Source organism: Eptatretus burgeri, chromosome 3 (genome assembly GCF_056783735.1).
Source record: "Eptatretus burgeri isolate ZD-2024b chromosome 3, Ebu_testis_v1, whole genome shotgun sequence".
NCBI lineage: Eukaryota > Metazoa > Chordata > Myxini > Myxiniformes > Myxinidae > Eptatretus > Eptatretus burgeri.
The window spans coordinates 38,779,341-38,797,999 of NC_140963.1; the positions used below are offsets into that span (position 1 = coordinate 38,779,341).

The window sequence follows — 18,659 nt, forward strand, 5'->3', positions numbered from 1 at the left end:
TATATATATATATATATATATATATATATATATATATATATATATATATATATATATATATATATATATATGGCCTCTCCCTTCCAGCAATTATATTGTCAGTTGGGAAACGAGTAAGAGAGTACCTGACTGAGTACTACAATGGTGTGGGAGCTGTGCCCTGGTAGAACAGGATGATGGGATTAAAGGAGAATGCTGACCAAGCCTGATTGTTCAAAGTGTTTTGTTGCTTGTCAACGTTGCACCCACAAACATTGTGTGTGACCCAATTGTTCATCTGCCTTGATAGGGGCTTGTGGGTGTGACCATATTTTGTGTGTGACCTAATTTATGTAAAAATATGTGTGACGTGATTTATGAATGATGGGAAGGTGAAAGGAATGATGGGAAAGTGAAAAGTTTGCATTGAAGGCCATTACTCAGAACAGGAGAGAAAGAGGACAGACAATGCTGGTTTTACAATATGGACTATGAGTTGTTTTTTTTTAAAGATTATCTGGATTGAACTATTGTGAATCTATCTACATTACATTGCATGTCACATTTGTCGCACCTTCTGACTCACGGAAACTAAATTGAGAAGGGTTCGAGACAACCGCGATGACTCTGTGACTATTTTGAGTTAAAATTTGTCACACGAATTTTTTGAACATGTTCAAAATTCCAGCGACACCAGAGCGATGTCCTGCGACTCGCGCAAGGAAATTGAGAACTACCGCCAACGTTTCCAGACATTTTGGAGAATCCCGTTTGCATTTTGTCATGAGCTGTCACAGCCCAGTGAGATACAGGCTTAAACTATTTGAGGGTAGCACATGGAGTATCTCTGTGTGTGACAGAGTACGTATAACGCCAAACCTTAAGGTGCATAAAGTATTCTTTAGTTAAGAAAAGTGGTCACTTGTGAGTGACAGAATCACAACCATGGATCGATTTGAGATGGACCAAAGAAGAGTGAATGTAATGCACTACCAGGGCACACTGGTGACAGTTTACTGCTGTTCAACTAAGCATGGGGTTCATTCTCAACTAGTTGAAAGTTAGTATCCCAAATGCTATCTAATCAACCTCTCAAAGGTTAGCTGGCTGCACCTGAATCGACAGGATGTGCCAGTGTGGGAGAGCTTATCTGGATGGTGTGCAGATCGCACGGGATTTAAATGTCATTGGATGAACGATTGGGCAAGGTTCAGGGCAAATGCATGAACTGAGTTGGAACCACACATCAAATTGCACGTGGTAAAAGAGTAAACCCTCGGCCTTAACATATTAGTTTACTCGTCTCAAAAAATGGATACAGAAGCCAATTCAAGACAGCAAATTAACTGGTGCAAATGTTTGCTTCTGTCAGCATAACACAAAGGAAAAACTTATTTCACCACATTGTTTATTTAATAGAGAACAGGACCATGCTGGTGCTGGTTATGGCAACATTGCAAGGAATTTACCATTGTTTCATGCTATCAATGCTCTGCCAATCACGCTAAATCCATCTGAAACATCCAAATCAGACCTTGCTGTGGCACAACTTTTGCAATATAACTGCCACACAAAACCCAAAGAAGAAGCAGCAACTCACAGGCACTCTAAAGATTGTGATCCTCAATTTGCTGTATATATTGGGGTGACAGTGTTTGTCAAGACGAAGAAGAGAATTGAAATGCTTCATGAGAATGGAATCGGCATCTCATATGACGGGGTGTTGGAAATGTCCGCACAGCTGCAGGAATCAGTGGTGAACCAGTATTTTTTTTTTTTTTTTTTGTATATCTTGGTCGAGGCTCGTATGAGAGCAAACACACAACTCACATCAAGGAGGCATGAGACAAGAGGGGCGGGAGTGGAAGGGACAAAACAGTGGGGAACAGACACATTAGGTGAACTGTGGAAGGGAGAGGGATGGGGATGGGACGGGGAACATGGCGAAGAGAAGATGGACATTTCAGGGACTTTCAGGAAGGAAAGCAGGAGAAATGAAGGAAGTGGGCTTGGGTGGATTATCGGGGGTAGAAAAGATCGAGGATTTGGATGGGGGAAGATAAGAGGTGGTGGTGAACAGCTGTTTTGAAAGCCTGGAGGGAAGAATGGGAAAGAATAGAGTGAGGAAGTTTATTCCAAAGGCGGGAGAAAAGAGGAATGAAAGAGTGAAGATGAGCAGTGATTCGTGATTTTGGTAGTTTTACCAGAATGGGGTTGTTGGCGGACCTTGAGCGCCCTGTGGAAATGTGGTGGGGACAAATCGCAGAGAGAGCAGGGGGGGCAAGGCTGGAGAGGAGTCGGTAGAAGACAGAAAGACCACCGACCAACCTGCGGTGATTGAGTGAGAGGCCCAAAGACTCAGCTTCATTGCGGGAGATGCCGATGATCTTAAATGCCCTGGTTTCGACAGCGTTAAGCCGAGAAAGGTGGGAGGCAGGAGCACCAGCCCAGAGGGGAGAGCAGTACTCCATCAGGCTACGGACAAAAGCTTTGTAAGTGGTCAGGAGCTCAAGAGGGCCGAGGAAGGACTTAGCACGACGGAGGATTCCCAGTCGGCGACTGGCTTTTGAGGCGAGGTTGGAAATGTGACTTTCCCAGGAAAGGTCATGGCAGATAGTGAGACCTAGAAGCTTGAAAGAAAAGACTTCTTCCAGAGGATTGTTGAGAAAGTGGATGGGAGGGTTTTGTAAACGGTCCTTTCGAAGAGACATAGTGAGAGTGTGAGATTTGTCTGGATTGAAAGACATGTTCCACGTGTTGGACCAGTTTGTGATTTTATCCAGATCTGCAGTGAGCGAAGAAGCTGCTGCTTGCCGGTCTGAGGGATGACAGATGGTACGGCAGAGGGTGGAGTCGTCGGCAAAGAGAAATAGAGGATTTTCCAGAGAGTCCGAGAGATCATTGATGAAAACCAGAAAAAGAACAGGGCCCAGAACGCTACCTTGAGGACCTACAGCCTGCACAGGAAGAGGGGATGAAAGAACTCCATTTAGGGCCACACGTTGACTGCGACAGGAGAGGAAGTCTGTGAGCCATGAGTGGAGATGGCCTTGAATACCATGGGAAGAGAGTTTGGTGAGTAGGGCAGGGTGCCAGACTGTGTCAAAAGCACGTGATATGTCCAGGGATACGGCTCGGATTTCCTGTCTGGCATTGAGGACCTCCATCCATTGATGGGAGAGCAGAAGCAGCATATCCAGGGTAGAGTGACCTGGTCTGAAACCAAATTGATGATTGGAAATCAAGCCATTGGAGAAGAGGAAGGATTTCATATCTGAAGCGATGATGGATTCCATCACCTTGCTGATGATTGGGAGAAGGCAAAGGCAAGTTGTTTCAGGACAACTGCCTCGCCACAAGCTTCAGTAAACCAAGGGCGGGAGGAAGGGTAAGACAACTGAACACGAGAGGGGATAAATCTGTATGTAGTAGAAGGGTTTGTGTGGCCACCAATTCTGTGAAACGGACTCTTCACCACCTCTGCTATGTACAACATTGACCACAATCCAACAGCAACGATGGCGAATAAATCTTTTCCTTTGTTAAGTATTATTATAAACTCCAAGGACAAATTTTGATCATGGCACATCAGTTAAGCATTAAAAAAACACCTTGTATGTTTATTCATAGCAGAATCGGTTTCAGCATGGTCTAAAACGTATGAATTGACACCAAAATTACTTTAATTGGACAACTATCAATTTCGAAAACGAAAACTTGCATTTTTGCAGCCAATTGGTGGCCATCTTGAAAAATGTCCACCATTTTGGAACTTCAATTGATGAGTGCGTCTTCCTTGAAAAGTGATCCAAATGGAATATTCTTGCCAGTTTTCATGCTTGTATGAGGGTGAGTCGAAAAGAATTCGTAATGATTTATTAAAAACTGTGGTGTTGACGACATTGCTTATTGTACTTGCAAGTACAAGCATGAACTGTCTGCATCATTGTGAAGCAGTTTCTACCTTGAGCAGGAGTCGTGTTGTTGTGTTGGAGTTAACATGACTGCTCCGCTGTTCGTTTGCACCAAAGAAGAGCAGTGTGCAGTGATGTGATTTTTTTTGTGGGCTGAAGGTGTACCAGGGGCAGAAATCCATCGCAGACTTTCAGCACAATACGGGAACAGTGCTTTACCGCGACGGAGTGTGTATGATTGGATTACCATGTTCAAAAACGGTCGCACAAGCGTCACTGATGATGAACGATCTGGATGTCCATCCACGTCCACCACAGAAGAAAACGTTGAACAAGTCTGTGCCATGATTCTGAATAACTGACGGTCGACTATTGATGAAGTGGCACAACATTTGAGCATCAGTTATGGTTCTGAACATGAAATCAACAACCGACTTTGCTTTCATAAAGTTTCTGCAAGATGAGTTCCAAAAAAAACTCACAGAAGAGCACATGCGCAGCTGTGTGACAATCTGCCAAAGTCTTTTGAACCGTTTTCATCATGAAGGGAATGCTTTTTACCCCTCAGCCTGAATTGGCTAAGGGGTATTGTCGTCACAGGCGTTGTCCGGGCGTCCGTCCGGGCGTCCGTCCGAGCGTCTGTCAACTTTTGGTTTCCGTCGATTTTGAGGAGAACGCCTTGTCCGATTAAATCCAGTTTTGCAGGGTATGTTGGGGTTGAGTAGAGGAAGGTTCCTTTTGAAAATGGGTGCGCTGCGATTTTCAATGTGGCCTCCATGGCAGCCATCTTGAAATTGGTTTCCGTCGATTTCGAGGAGAACGCCTTGTCCGATTAAATCCATTTTTGCAGGGTGTGTTGGGGTTGAGTAGAGGAAGGTTCCTTTTGAAAATGGGCACGCTGTGATTTTCAATGTGGCCTCCATGGCAGCCATCTTGAAATTGGTTTCCGGACAATAACTTGAGAACGGCTTGACAGATTGATTTTATTTTTTATTTTATTTTGCAAAGCAAAACTAAATGTCAAATGACATCACAGATGGGGTGCTCTGCTTTTCTTTCTTTTTTCTTCTTTTTTTTCTACTTGCACTTGATCTGGTGTTGTGCATGCGTGTGTGCGTGTGTGTGCCGTGCTGCGATTTTCAATATGGCCACCATCTTGAAATTGGTTTGCGTCAAGGGGCTGAGGGGTTACGCCCGCTTTGCGGTGCTATTTTTTTGAGATGTGGAGACGAGATGTGGATCCACCATTACGAGCCAGACAGCAAATGCCCGAGCATGGAGTGGAAATATCTGACATCACCAGTTAAAAAGAACTTCAAAAGTCAACCATCGGCTGGAAAAGTGATGTTCACACTTTTCTGGGACTCACAAGGCCCAATTTTGGAACAATATCAAGAGGGGGGCACAACGGTATACTGTCCGTTATTGTGAAATGCTCTGGGACCAGTTGAAACCAGCTATTCAATTGAAACGCCAAGGGCTACTGTCAAAATGTGTTGCATTGTTGCATGACAATGCCCATCCACACACTGCCGCCAATACTGTGGAAACAATCTGGCAATCGAACTTTGAGGTGTTGGAGCATCCTCCACACAGTCCTGAGCTGGCCCCTTTGGACTTTCACCTGTTTGGTCCACGCAGACACATTAAGAGGCCTCCAATTTGCCAGTGACTAACAAGTGAAAGAAGCGGTGCATGTGTGGTTCATCACTTGGCCAAAAACATTTTTTTTTTTCTGTGGGCATACAGAAGCTTGTGAACTGATGGATTGTGTGTTGAAAAGGAAGGATGCTATGCGAAAAAATGATGCTCTTGTACTTGCTCAATTGTAGTTATATTATTTAAACAAAAATATATTGCAGATACTTTTTGACTCACCCTCATATCACCATTTGAACGATTTTATGTGTTATCTGCTCCACTAGCAGCATTTCCTGGCCTTGGACACTGCAGGCCTCCTTTAGAACAGGTGTCGTTCCGACCCGTCTAACATCCCCGCTTGGCTTGCAACTCCCTCCCACACCCCCTCCCCCTCCCTTAATTCCACACTTTGCCATGATAATGAATTGTGCTATGAAAACCAGTAATTTATCAGAGGTTTTTTTTTAATAACTGACACCTCATTGAAGCAGCTGCAAATTTGTGTTTTCTGGTCAATTGCTGAAATGTAATGTGAAATGACAATGTTAAGCATGTAATTGTGAGAACCCAATGAAGCTCATGACAAACAAAGCATGATTTCCCACATTATCATTTCCTTCCTTTTGCTTCCCTCATATTGTATTATGAAACGACTTCTGAGCCAATGATTTTCTGAGCACTTGTAACAGGCTCCCAACCCCATTATTCTCCATTGTACTATATCTTGAGTGTTTGCTGTGGGGGATATGAAATGCATAGAATTCCATGGAGCTGTGGGGGATATTATGAAATACATGGAATTCCATTAAACTCTCCTCCTAAGAACAGGGATTGTTTACTTGCGTCCACACAACTGTTAACAAAGGAAAAGGCCATTGTCTGGCTGCTGCCTTGTTATGAAAGCCAGCGACCACCAATGTGCATGGCCTCCCAGCTGTTGTTCGCAGAAAATGTAATCTTGTGATCAAAATACGATAACACTCTCTTCCATCCTCACTCATATTGAATGTTGACTTGTTAAAGGGTTCCAGCTATTGGACTCTACTTTGGCAGGGTGATTGTGGGGAATGGGGGAGGGAGGGGGTGCATTTAATAATGCATCATCACTGTGTGCTTGGCAGGCAAAGCGAACTCCATGGCAGCAGTTCACAGAGCTCCCTTGGCATATGGCGAAGTCCAAATGACCATGGTAAAAGGGTTTTTCCATTACCTTGACACTTTGTTTCCCAGACACACAACTCATGCCAGGGGTGTTTCCAAGCCAACTTGTAAGCTTTGACCTTTTGATATCTTTTGTGGTGATTTTGTTAATTTAAATTCACCAAAACACTGTTTGCTACTCAACGATGATTCTTGCTGGGAACAAGTTTCAAAATTAAAGAGCTCTGTTCAAGTCGAGCTTTGATGTATTTGTCTCTACACAAGACTTGCGAACTTAAAACTTAGTTTGACTGCTTAGTGTGTACAGCCAGTATTGGCCTCCATTTCCTTGTCTTACCCTGTGTTTATGTGTTCCGCATTTTTACTTATCTCTGCTTTTCTTGAACATCTCTGTTTTTTTTGTCTGACTTTACCATTTTACAAGTAAACGATGTAATAGATTGCTGTATGTCGCAGGGGAGTGTGAGCCTGGCATTCAGGGCACACTCTTGAACCCTCAGTGCAATCGGCCGCCAATACGCCGTGTTGCCCTCGCAACCTCTGACACTCTCTCATCTCCAGAACTACCAGGTAGAATTTCCTCTTCGATTTTTGGAGATATGAATGACCTAGAAAAGAGTATAATGGTGTTTCTTACTGTTATATTGAAATCACAAATATTTAATATGCATTGCTACAGTGGGGGTAATTGCAGGGAATTAGAGGTTGTGGTATAAAGTATGTGAAACAAGAAATGAGGGTGGAGGTTGTGGGCAGGTTCATTCCTGGACAAGGGGGTGATGTCAGAATGATGCATCACCAAACTGCTCCTGTGTGAACACATCATCACATTTTTATTTTTGGGAGGGGGGGAGGGGTTGGCGGATGGTTTTGGAACTTAGTTTTCTCGATAAAACAGTTGAAGTTTCCATGTTTGAGTTGGTCATATTGAATTTCCAGCCACCCATTGATCTCAACTCAAAAGTAAAATCGATCATCGAGTCGTGTTTACAAAATTTCCGACCTTCTGACATTGTGACTCCAGCAATGTGGATTCATCTTATTTCCAAGGGTATTTCTTGGTTTGAGTTGGTCATATTGAATTTCCAGCCACCCATTGATCTCAAGTCAAAAGTAAAATCAATCATCGAGTCGTGTTTACAAAATTTCCGACCTTCTGACATTGTGACTCCAGCAATGTGGATTCATCTTATTTCCAAGGGTATTTCTTGGTTTGAGTTGGTCATATTGAATTTCCAGCCACCCATTGATCTCAAGTCAAAAGTAAAATCGATCATCAAGTCGCGTTTACAAAATTTCCGACCTTCTGACATTGTGACTCCACCAATGTGGATTCATCTTATTTCCAAGGGTATTTCTTGGGTGTCTCCAAATGACTTATTTGAGTTGGGCAAATAAGATCTCTTCTCCTTTCAACCTTTAATGAACTATGACTACATGGTAACCACACTCCATGATCGTTCGGGCCGAACAAACCCTCCTGCTCTCCTACAGAGTAACATTATCTAGACTTCGTTCCGGTTACAAGCCCGCATTTAAAATCTATGAACACAAAGTCGACCCAACTCAGTACCCGTTCTGCCCACCCTGTCACCTTGATCTCGACACTGAACACCACTTAATTACAACTCGCTTTCAACTTGCACAACACACAGACTGTTTAACATTTCCTCTTTATTTTATCTCGGGTGGGGGGTGGTTGGAGTGGCTGGCTTCCTTGGGTATGTGGGTTTCCAGTGAGGACACCTGTGGCTACTGATGATGAAGATTAACTTTGGGTTGTCTCAACTGAAGGTTGACAACAGTGTGCTAATTTGAACTGTCTGCCTGTGTCGTGTGACACAAACCTTGGTGTAAGCATGATGTTTTTTTGTGGGATTGGGGGGGGGGGGGGAGGGGTTGTTTTGCTGCAAGATTTCACACCAAAAAAATAATGAAGTATTCCCATAAAGAGTATTCAGGTTCGAAATTGTGATTTCTCAGTCAATACAATGACCACACGCCTCCATAAATTGATCACTTTGCCATTTTTCATTGCTTCCCCCCCCACTTTCTTCTTCCTTCCTCAGATGATTATGATGTCCCAACTGCTGCTCTGCCCACAGTGCCGCGGCGATGCCGATTCGCCGAGTCATCTGTCCCGCCCCGTCCTCTTGAGAAGACGGTGTCTAATCATGGTGCTTTGATTTAGTGATTCTTTTTATTCCTTTTTCATTTGTTGGAGATCAGTTTTCGTTGGATTAGACGGTCAACCATATACTCATCGTACTGATTAAAAGTCAAGGTCATAAACTAGCACAACATTAACAATATCTCATGTAGTTTTTTTTTCTTTTTTTTAGGTTCAGAATTTCAGGCAGATGGAACAGCGAATTGACAGGGTGGGAGGTTAACACGCGAATAATTTAATGATAGGGAGCAACTGGACAACAGGCATAGTTTTGAACAAGATAAATGATAGTAGTAGAGATTATTAGATAAGTATAGGAGTCAACAACATCACAGCAAAGATAATAAGTGGAAAGAGCTGGAAAATGTGGATGGGGGGAGGGGTGTGTGCTCATTCCAGTTTGGATGTCATGGATGTAATGTGCTTTTGTTGGAAGTCATATGGTGGGTGTTCTGATCTTGCATGGATCGGCTTAAAGGGACGTAGTTGCTGCTTATCTGACACTTGGGTGGGAGACTGTTGGACATGATGCAATTGTTCCCAAAAATGTAGATGGTTTCGTAGTGAGGACACTAGACTGGCATTTCAGAGGCTGAAGGTTCATATCTGGATTAAGGGTTATGGTTTCTAAGCTCCTAAATGAAGGGTTTCTAAGCTTCTAAAAAACTGAGCAGGCCTGAGAATTACCATGCTACTTTTGGACTGTCATTAAAAGTCCAACTGACCCATTAATGTTTGGTACGAGGGCGGGGGAAGGGGCGTAACCTTGTTGGCTAACGTGTTTTGTTTTACACGTAATTACAGTGCACTCTTTCTTTCATTGATGTCCTTGGGGCAACATGGGATGGATATCCTGCCAAAATAATCCCTCTAACAGAAACGAAGGGAGACGTGGGGGAGAAAGGATATCGACAGAAAATAATTAAATGAACAATCCCATTCGTTCCTTTGCGAGAATGACTGCAGATGATCACTCGCACAGTTCGCCGCATGGCACCGTGCTCGACTGATAATTCCATGGAGTGAAGTTCTTTTCATTTTGGGTGTTGTAGTTTGAACAATGACGTCTCCTCAATACGTTAAAGGATTTAAAATTTGGACCTCACCGTATCATATGTGCTCAATGTCAAATAATATCTGTTCCTTTCTTGAAGAACGATGACCGGTCATTGGTTAGAAAAACGCAAGATGTTTCTCATGACTTCTTGCTGTTGAAGTAGTCATCCTTTCAGAGATTCTTATTTGTTTATCACATCTCATTTTACAACTACGAATGAATTCGTCCCACAGGGTCACGGATAGTATTTCCCACAAACATTTTAAAGCACTTTTAGGTTTTTAAAATGCTCATCAGCCATCATTTTGCCCATTATTGGACAAACCATTTATTGTCTCACACCCTCCGACAAGGTTGGAGACGGGGGACATTAAAATGAGCTCCGTCCATGACCGATCATCTGTCCATGTACTTTTGTGTACGAGATATTTCAAAAGCCATTGAACATTTAGCTTTCATATTGCAGATATCTATTCCTCATGACATTATCTCAACCTGATTAGATCACGGCTGTGATTGGCCGAATTATGTTGCCGTGGCAACCATGTCGGTAACTTGGCTTGTGTCGGTGATGTTTCAAAAACCGTTCAGATGTAGCTTTCATGTTACACACAACTATTTCTCATACCACCCAAAATGTGGGGCACCTTGAGTATCAGCTCCTTGTTTTTATTACTTCTGCCACAGAAGGTGGACAGAGGTTATGTTTTCACCCTTGTCTGTCTAACTGGTCCCAGTCTGTGGGATACAAAACATAAACTGTTCAGCCTGACGGAGGTATGCACTCTACCAAGTGCCATTGTAGTTTTGTGTAATAATCGTTTGGCAGCAGTAATGAAGAAGATGAGAGATTGTTTGACATATGATTGTTGCAAAGTATAAGAGTTTATAAACCAGGGAAGGAAAGTAGAGATTCAGTTGGACATGTTTGTTTGGCAAGACTGCTGCTAAGACAGCTACATGGCAGGAGAGAGGTGAGAATCCTTTGCTTTAGGCCATTATTTGGTGGGGAGGAGGGTGGAGTGGAGCAATGCAAGTTTTATTTATTAATTTATTTAATCAATCACCCTTGATATTGTAATTCTAATCATTTTCCTGCCATTTCCACTAGTGGTGCCAGATCGTCCACCTCGACCCCTTCCTCGACGTACCAGCGGTGACCGTAGCCCCGCGCAAACGCCAGAACCCACCCAGACACCATCTCACAATTGGCCCACGGCTGTGGCAGCGCTGTCCTTGGAGGGTTATGAGCGAACGGATGTAGAACGAGCACTCACGATCGCACACGGCGACCTTCACATTGCACGCAGCATCCTGCACGAGTTTGTACCCCCCACAATGAGATCATAACCTATCCCAAGCCACAACACTTGGGCAAACTTGGTCCAAGTGATGCCTTTTGAAGACAGTGGATCGATGAGCTTGGTGGATGGCTTCCATGACTGCTGCTCTATCCTTACTCCACAGAGCAAATGTCGAACATTTATCAGGTTACTTTCCTCGATCTGGAAGTTGGGAAACCTGTCTTTCTTTTTTTTCTGTTCTCCCTTCTCGGACCAAAAGTCCAAATGCATCTCAGGCATGTGAATGAAAATACGTACAAAAGAAATGTGTGAACTGTTATCCGGGAAAGGTTGAGGTATTGGGTGGAGGCGTGGGGGCGGGGGCAGAGGATGTGCCAGGAGTGGGTTGTTGTACTGTGCAATTACATTCATGCAGAATTTATTTAACATGCTACCTCTGCAGGGAAAACGAAAACTGAATATTTTCCTGTGGTGTCTTCACCAGGTGAGTTTTGAGTAACTCCGGCATTTTGGGGGCAAGGGGGGGGGGATAAAGGCACATTTAACACGAATCCTCATTTTGACTTCCAAGGATAGATAAAAAATATAGTCTTTCGTGCAAAGAAAAGTTTTCTTTTTGTGCTTTAGAATGCAATGATGCGCACATTTGAAAAAGTACTCTTCAATATCACAAGCTTCTGGATGTTAAGTTATGTCTTCAAACCCCTTCATTCATGTGCGTTTCTCTGCGTCACAAAACTCATTCGTACAAGGTGGCCCACAAAATGATGACATTCGCAGCTTGTGTTTGAAAAGTTTTAATATGTAAAATGCAGCGATGTGTTGATCAAATATGAACAATATTATTTGGAGATTTATTTGTTGTGAAGAACATGTTCAATGTGACCACCAGTTTGCCTCTGCACTTCCACTAACCGATAAATAAAATGAATCGTTACTCTGCAACACAAGTCCTTTTCCATGAAGTTGTGAAATTCCACCACTTTTTACCTTCAGCTCCGTGAGGGTTTTTTGTGGCCTTTGTGGAAAGATTTGACTCTTCCATTGACCTTACAGAAAATGATCGCATGGACTTAAGACAAGACCATGAGCAACTCTTGACATTCCTCACTCTCCCACTCCTGTTCATCTTGCTTTGAATACTCTAACCCTCTTTATCTGGTCCACTAACATCAGCGGCCTACGTTCCAATTTCCCCAGATGGCATCTGTCTAAAGATAACGTTTTCTGAAGATATCCCAGAGTTCCTTCTCTCCCTCCCTCATTACACCTTGTACTTCAGTGACAGACTCAACAGTGATGGTGTTCAGTCTGCACCAAGGGATTGCATCCCCGCAAGTCCATTTCCTCTAAAATCCCTGTAGAGTGTAGAGTATCTCTGGATGTGTGTCTTTCTCCACAGCATTGTCTACATGTGCATAGTCTACAGTCCTCCCAACTATGATGATTACTTACGAGGCCTCAGGAAACTTTGACTCCCTTCTATCCCTCCTCTGTTCTAAATCTGTAGCAACAACTGCCACCATTTCATCTGTCTTGACATCAGTCCTCAAACTACTTCCCATGGTGTCCTAAAACCACTTCCGAAGGTGCAGTAGCATTTCGGCCGTTACCCAACCTGTTTAATTCCCAACCCATATTTTACTTTGCACCTCCCACCCACACTGCCTTACTTAAGCATGTCCTATTTCATCTCCAACCACTCATGCTCTTCCTCAACCCCCTTTCGCTCCTTAAATGTTGTACTCTTGAAAGTGTCTCTCCAGCTGTCTTCAGGAAACTGCCACAGTGCTACTGTATCTGGCATTGAATCGATCTTGCTTACAGTCCACCATTTCTCCTAAAGAATTGTCAACAATCTCTGTCTTTGGGTGCAGACAGTGCTAAAGAATAATCTCTCTCTCTCTCTCTCTCTCTCTCTCTCTCTCTCTCTCTCTCTCTCTCTCTCTCTCTCTCTCTCTCTCTCTCTCTCTCTCTCTCTCTCTCTCTCTCTCTCTCTCTCTCTCTCTATCTATCTATCTATCTATCTATCTATCTATCTATCTCTCTCTCTTTCTCTCTCTTTCTCTCTCTTTCTCTCTCTCTCTCTCTCTCTCTCTCTCTCTCTCTCTCTCTCTCTCTCTCTCTCTCCATCCCTGCTACTGAAGCCCATATATTAAGGCAGATGCAAAAACCAGCTTGATGTTTCTCCCTGGAAAACATTCCTCAACAATGGGAACCCTGTGGCCTTTTCAATCCTCAGACATGTCAGTCTGATTTACAATCCTCAGATATGCTCATTTGGCTCACCAGAGGGCTGATCTTTCAGGTGTCTCACCATCCACAAAAATTTGGCATTTGATGAGATTATCCTGGTAGTTATGCCTCATCTATTCCTTCACTTTTGAATGAAGGTGTTATGGTAGACACTGCTCTTGCTAAAGCTGAGCACCTTCACGGTTTCTCTTTGGAAAACACTAAGGTTCTAAATCTCTCTTCCCATCCCCATCTTACTACTATTCACTGAAAACTCCCTCCAGCATGTGAACTTTCCTCCTAAAGTGCAGAAATTCCTGCCAGTTTTGACTCCTCGAACGCTACCACATCTGATAGCAACAGTGCTTCAATCCTCAAAACTAGGTAATTTGCAACCCCCCACCCATGATGCATCCTCGATCCACAAGGTTGGCTTCACAGAGCCACCTTTATGTTGCCCATTCATAACATAAAGGTGGCAGGTCTTTCAAACAAACAACCAATAAACATCCATCTTATTTTCCCTTGCACTGATAAACTCTGGGATAATCTGCCTCGTACTGCTTTCCCCACATTGTACAACCTGCAGCTGTTAAAACGGCCTGGATTCTCTCCATCATAAGCAAAGTCATGAAATTGATAATCACAGGAGACTAACTCACATATTTTCCTTCTCTGATCTCCAATCTTCAGTTTAACTCTACCCAGGTCGTTCTACCCTGATGGCTGCTTCTACTGTGTCAACAATGGATGAATCCCCTCATCCTTAAATGAGAGATGAAGGCTATCTCAGGTAGTCCAGGAGTGGGGGAGGCATGGATACATTAACTGACATTTGGGAACTCGTGTTCTCCTGTTCTTTGCTGTAGGCCTTTAAGTCTGCTGCACATCACCATATGGTCTCTCAATTTTTGACGATGACCTTTTCTACACTTGCTCATTTGCCTTTCACTTTTCACCTGCAACTCCTATCATGCAGTGGTACATCTGTGTTCTTGTCCTGTTTTCTATTCATTCCACTTTGTCTTTTTACCTTTGTTGTTCTGACACCAGAATACAAAAAGGTACTTGTCTGGAATCTTGAGGGAAATTATGCAATTGTGAAAAGTCGAAGACAATATTGGTAGTATGGGAAGTTGCAACTTCCTGCATGAACTATTGTGTGCCTACATCTAAGTCCATATCATACTAACAAAAGGCAATTCTCTACGTGTTAACTTTGTGATGTTAACTGTATGTATGTATGTATGTATGTATGTATGTATGTATGTATGTCTGAACGTAGTCTGATCATTGAATTGAAAACGGCTGGGCCAAGCTCCTCCAAATTTTGCATACATGCTCAAGGTACCCAGGGTCATGTCCTGGATGCAAAATAATCCCCCCCCCCCTGCCTGGGGAGACCACTTGTGATTTTTGCTTGTACACTGAGAACAATGTAAGTAATTTAACCATCAATCCATTCCAGAGAGTGGGTAATGACACCCTTTTTTTTTTCGCTCCTGGAGAGAACGGGTGTTACTATGACTAAAAGGAGATGTATCCATCTGTCTGGCACATGAAGAAGAAGAAGCAGTACCTCGAGCAGAGAGCGGATAGTGACACCATATTTTGCTTCTGGTGGGAGCAGGTATTACTAGTTCCACAAATGCAATAAATGTCTTTTTAAAGCACGACACTATGCTGGGCCGAATTAACTTTCCCTTCGATGAACATGGGACTGTTACATGTCTAAAACTGCACTGAATGTAATTTATTTTATACAAGATTGCCTTTATATAATGCGATATATGGCACTGTCACGGCTTGCAACCTGTAAAGAAAAGAGAATGTCGTCATCTATTGGGCCACCTTATATTGTCTATATATGTATACTCGCAAAAATAAAAATATAAACAGGCAACAACTTTTCAACTGACACAAACTATGGTTTCACAGTTTAGAAATATCTTCGTCATGTGTATGCAAGCCATGGTTATTGAGAAAAGAAACCTAATCCAGAAATTGGTTGTGCCACATGTAATACAATTATCATCATTTGAACCGATCAATTTTGGAAATGTGTATACAAATCTCATCAATGACACAATCTGTGTAGATGTCTGCATATGACCTTTGTGAACACCCTATATAAATTGGCCATCTATATGGTCAAAGTCTGTTTTGAAATCTACGGGCATCACTTAACACCAAATGTGTTTGTTCACGTCATCTGGATGGTTCAATGGAGGGTGGGGGCGTAGGGGGGGAGAGAGATGGGGAAAATCGATTCAGATAGCTATTGCTTATCAATATAATGTTTATCGGTGTCGCTTCACTGACAAGGTACCATTAAACTGGACAGTTCATGTAGAGATCACGTTCAGGTCATTGGAGGGTTGCATCTCTTTGTGAGGATAGTTATCTTGTTGCTCATGCCAGTAGTAACTCCTTCAACAGCACAATCTCTCCAGGATGAACTGCAAAGAGCAATGGACCATCAAATTTTGACCCAGACCATTCTGAACAGGGGACTTCTGGAACTCAGTGAAACCTACTCTGCTCACCCTTAACTCTGCCATTGACAGCAGCTCATGTAATGTGTGATGAAGCATCATCACTGGAAAGTGAACTCTTGGCACCATGTTCTTTTCCTTTTCACTGACGCATCAAGATTCTTTCAAGGCTTTTGAACTATGGATGTTTTAAGATGAGGGGATCAATTTGGCTAATCGTGCCATTAGAAAGTATGATTGACTTGGTGGGGGCACCCTGATCGTCTGGGCTGGCATTCAAGTTGACCCAATAACTGATCTCATCATCATTCAGAGGGGCAATGTGACTGGTGTCAAATTCAGGGATGAGATTGTTATGCACGTAGTCATCCATTGAGCCCAACAAGGTCCCAACTTCATATTTATGGATGACAATACCCGTCCACACCATGCACATGTTGTCCATGCTACATTTCAGGACTACATCATCACTTGCACAGACTGGTCTGCATGATATCCGGATGCAAATCCGATTGAACATGCTTGAGACACTCTTGCTTGAGGAGTGTCTGCAGTTGCCAAACGTGCCCAATCTCTCGATCAACTGGAAGTGACTCCGGTCGAATAATGGCATGACATCCCACAGCGAGAACGGGATCTTCCGATTTGGTCGATGAGACGTTTACAAGCTCGTATTGGGATCAATGGTGGCCACATGCATTGTTAAAACCATGTCTGCAAATGTAATCGTATCCGTGATCACTTGTGGACCGAGGCATTGTTGCTAATTTGCACATTCATTTTAGACGGCTGTCTTATTGTCGCATAACAACCAAACTTTGGTTTCCATCGACAACGTTTGTCCACGGTTGTCTTCAACTTGGTTGAAGTGGTGGATTATGAACATGTTTGAATGTACAAGTCTCAATAACAATACAAGCCTCAAAACGATTGTTGCCCTTTTTTGTGAAGTGTGTATAATTATTTCCCTTCCCCTCCTTAATTTTCCAACTGTTGCTATTGAACAACTAGTTTTTCACCCGACGTTGAATAATTGAATGATAATGCACTGTTCCTCCTTTGTACATATTTTGACAAAGAGTTAATTTCTGAAAATGATCTGTTGCTGACGTGAGCAGTAAAGTTTAATGGCTGCTCATACAGACTTAAGTGCAGTGGTGCTTCCAAATCCGAACACACGGCCAGGCAAGAACAAAATGTTGACGTGATTTTGTTAGTCCTCGTTGTAAGCATACACTGCCACTTAAAATGCCTGTTTGTTTGTTTGTTTTTAACTACACGTTATTGCTGTAAATAGCCTTTATTTTATACCATGGAGTAGCATTCTAATTTATCTACAAATGCCTCCACAAGTGTAGCAGTGGGCACCATTGTAATGTGTAGATACAGTATGCAGGATATAATTTTTGTGCATATGAAGGAGGCAACCCTAACCTTTTCGATTTTGTTTTCAGACCGTTGGGTGGGGTAAAAGAAGAGTAAGTGTTGTACCTTATATTTGAACCAGGTACCTCTGAGGTGACTGTATGCGAGTTCTACTTGACAAACTAACTCAGCAATTTGAACAAAATTTTCTCTAAATGGTGACGAACCATTGTACACATGTCAAACTGTGAATGAGAATTCTGCTCGTATGTGGTGGCTTCATTTCAGGTTTTTCAAGTGCCGAACGTATGCTTTTTCTAACAGTGAATCTGTGTGATGTTAACAGCTTCAGAGCTTGAAATGGATATTTTTTTGTTGTTGAATGGTTTAATTATAAACATATCTAAGAGATTAGTGTTGGGCCTGAGGATGAGGCTGAAGACGTGATTGCAAATTGTCAATTCTAGGCTCCGCATTGCAGATATTGAATAAAAAGTCTCGACATGATGCATTTAACTGTTTCTTTATTGTCGGTCATTAATTTGCGATGGATAATGTACAATATAAACAAGGGTTAAATCAACAATGAAATCCGAAAAAAAAAGTCTGAAAAATGTAAAGGCCTAGGCAAGGCTCAGGGAAGAACAAGGTTAAATCAACAGTAGGGTAGCGAGACAACAATTGGGCACAACTGGCAAGGGGATAAATGAACTGGAAAGGAAGACAGAATTTTTTTTTCCTAAACCCCCACTGAAACCAGCAAGAGCATTGGGTTAGGAAAGGTTGATGGGGTAATAAAGATCATTGGTCAGGGATGGGAGTGTGCAGTCGTTGTGGAGGAGACGATGCAACGCCCGCTTAAAATCCTGCAGGGCAAAGTTGGATGGAGTGGCCTTCCTCTTGAAGACAGTTCCATCAATGAGAGAAGTGAGGAATAAAGGAGTTGAGGTGTGCAGTCATCCTGGATTTTGGAAGTTGGAGAGGGTTTACTGTAAGAACGCGTGTATCTTTGAGTTGTTGGGGACGCTCAGAGGACTTAAAGGTCCGCGTAATTTTTAAAAATCATGTTTGGTTTAATAAATAAATATGGCTTCACTGAAAATACTTACTTAGTCATTGTTCTTTTCTTGAATAAATATTGTTGCGAATTCGCGCCCGCCGGCGTGCGAGCGGCCACGTAACTCTAATCGCGGCACGTCGCCCACCGGACGGACAATTCTGTCGTGACCCTCTCAGACTAACGCCGGGAACTAGTCACGGGTGGGCCTTTCGGTCTCACCACAATCGTGCCAATCGGCCCCCCGCGTGGGATAGGGTTGTTCGCCAAATTCGACCTAC

General features: G+C 42.9%; 1 protein-coding gene across 2 annotated transcripts in view; it reads left to right on the forward strand.

Moving 5' to 3' along the window:
* LOC147029726 (E3 ubiquitin-protein ligase CBL-B-B-like) overlaps window positions 1-17,828 on the forward strand; it is a 110,617-nt gene extending 92,789 nt beyond the window's left edge. For both annotated transcript variants that reach the window (XM_085872996.1, XM_085872997.1), the window contains 4 exons: window positions 6,656-6,723; window positions 7,152-7,265; window positions 8,765-8,872; window positions 11,034-17,828. In XM_085872996.1, the coding sequence (XP_085729122.1) occupies window positions 6,656-6,723; window positions 7,152-7,265; window positions 8,765-8,872; window positions 11,034-11,272 (529 nt within the window). In that variant the 3' untranslated portion in view covers window positions 11,273-17,828. The remainder of the gene's footprint in view (window positions 1-6,655; window positions 6,724-7,151; window positions 7,266-8,764; window positions 8,873-11,033) is intronic.
* The last annotated feature ends 831 nt before the right edge of the window (window positions 17,829-18,659 follow it).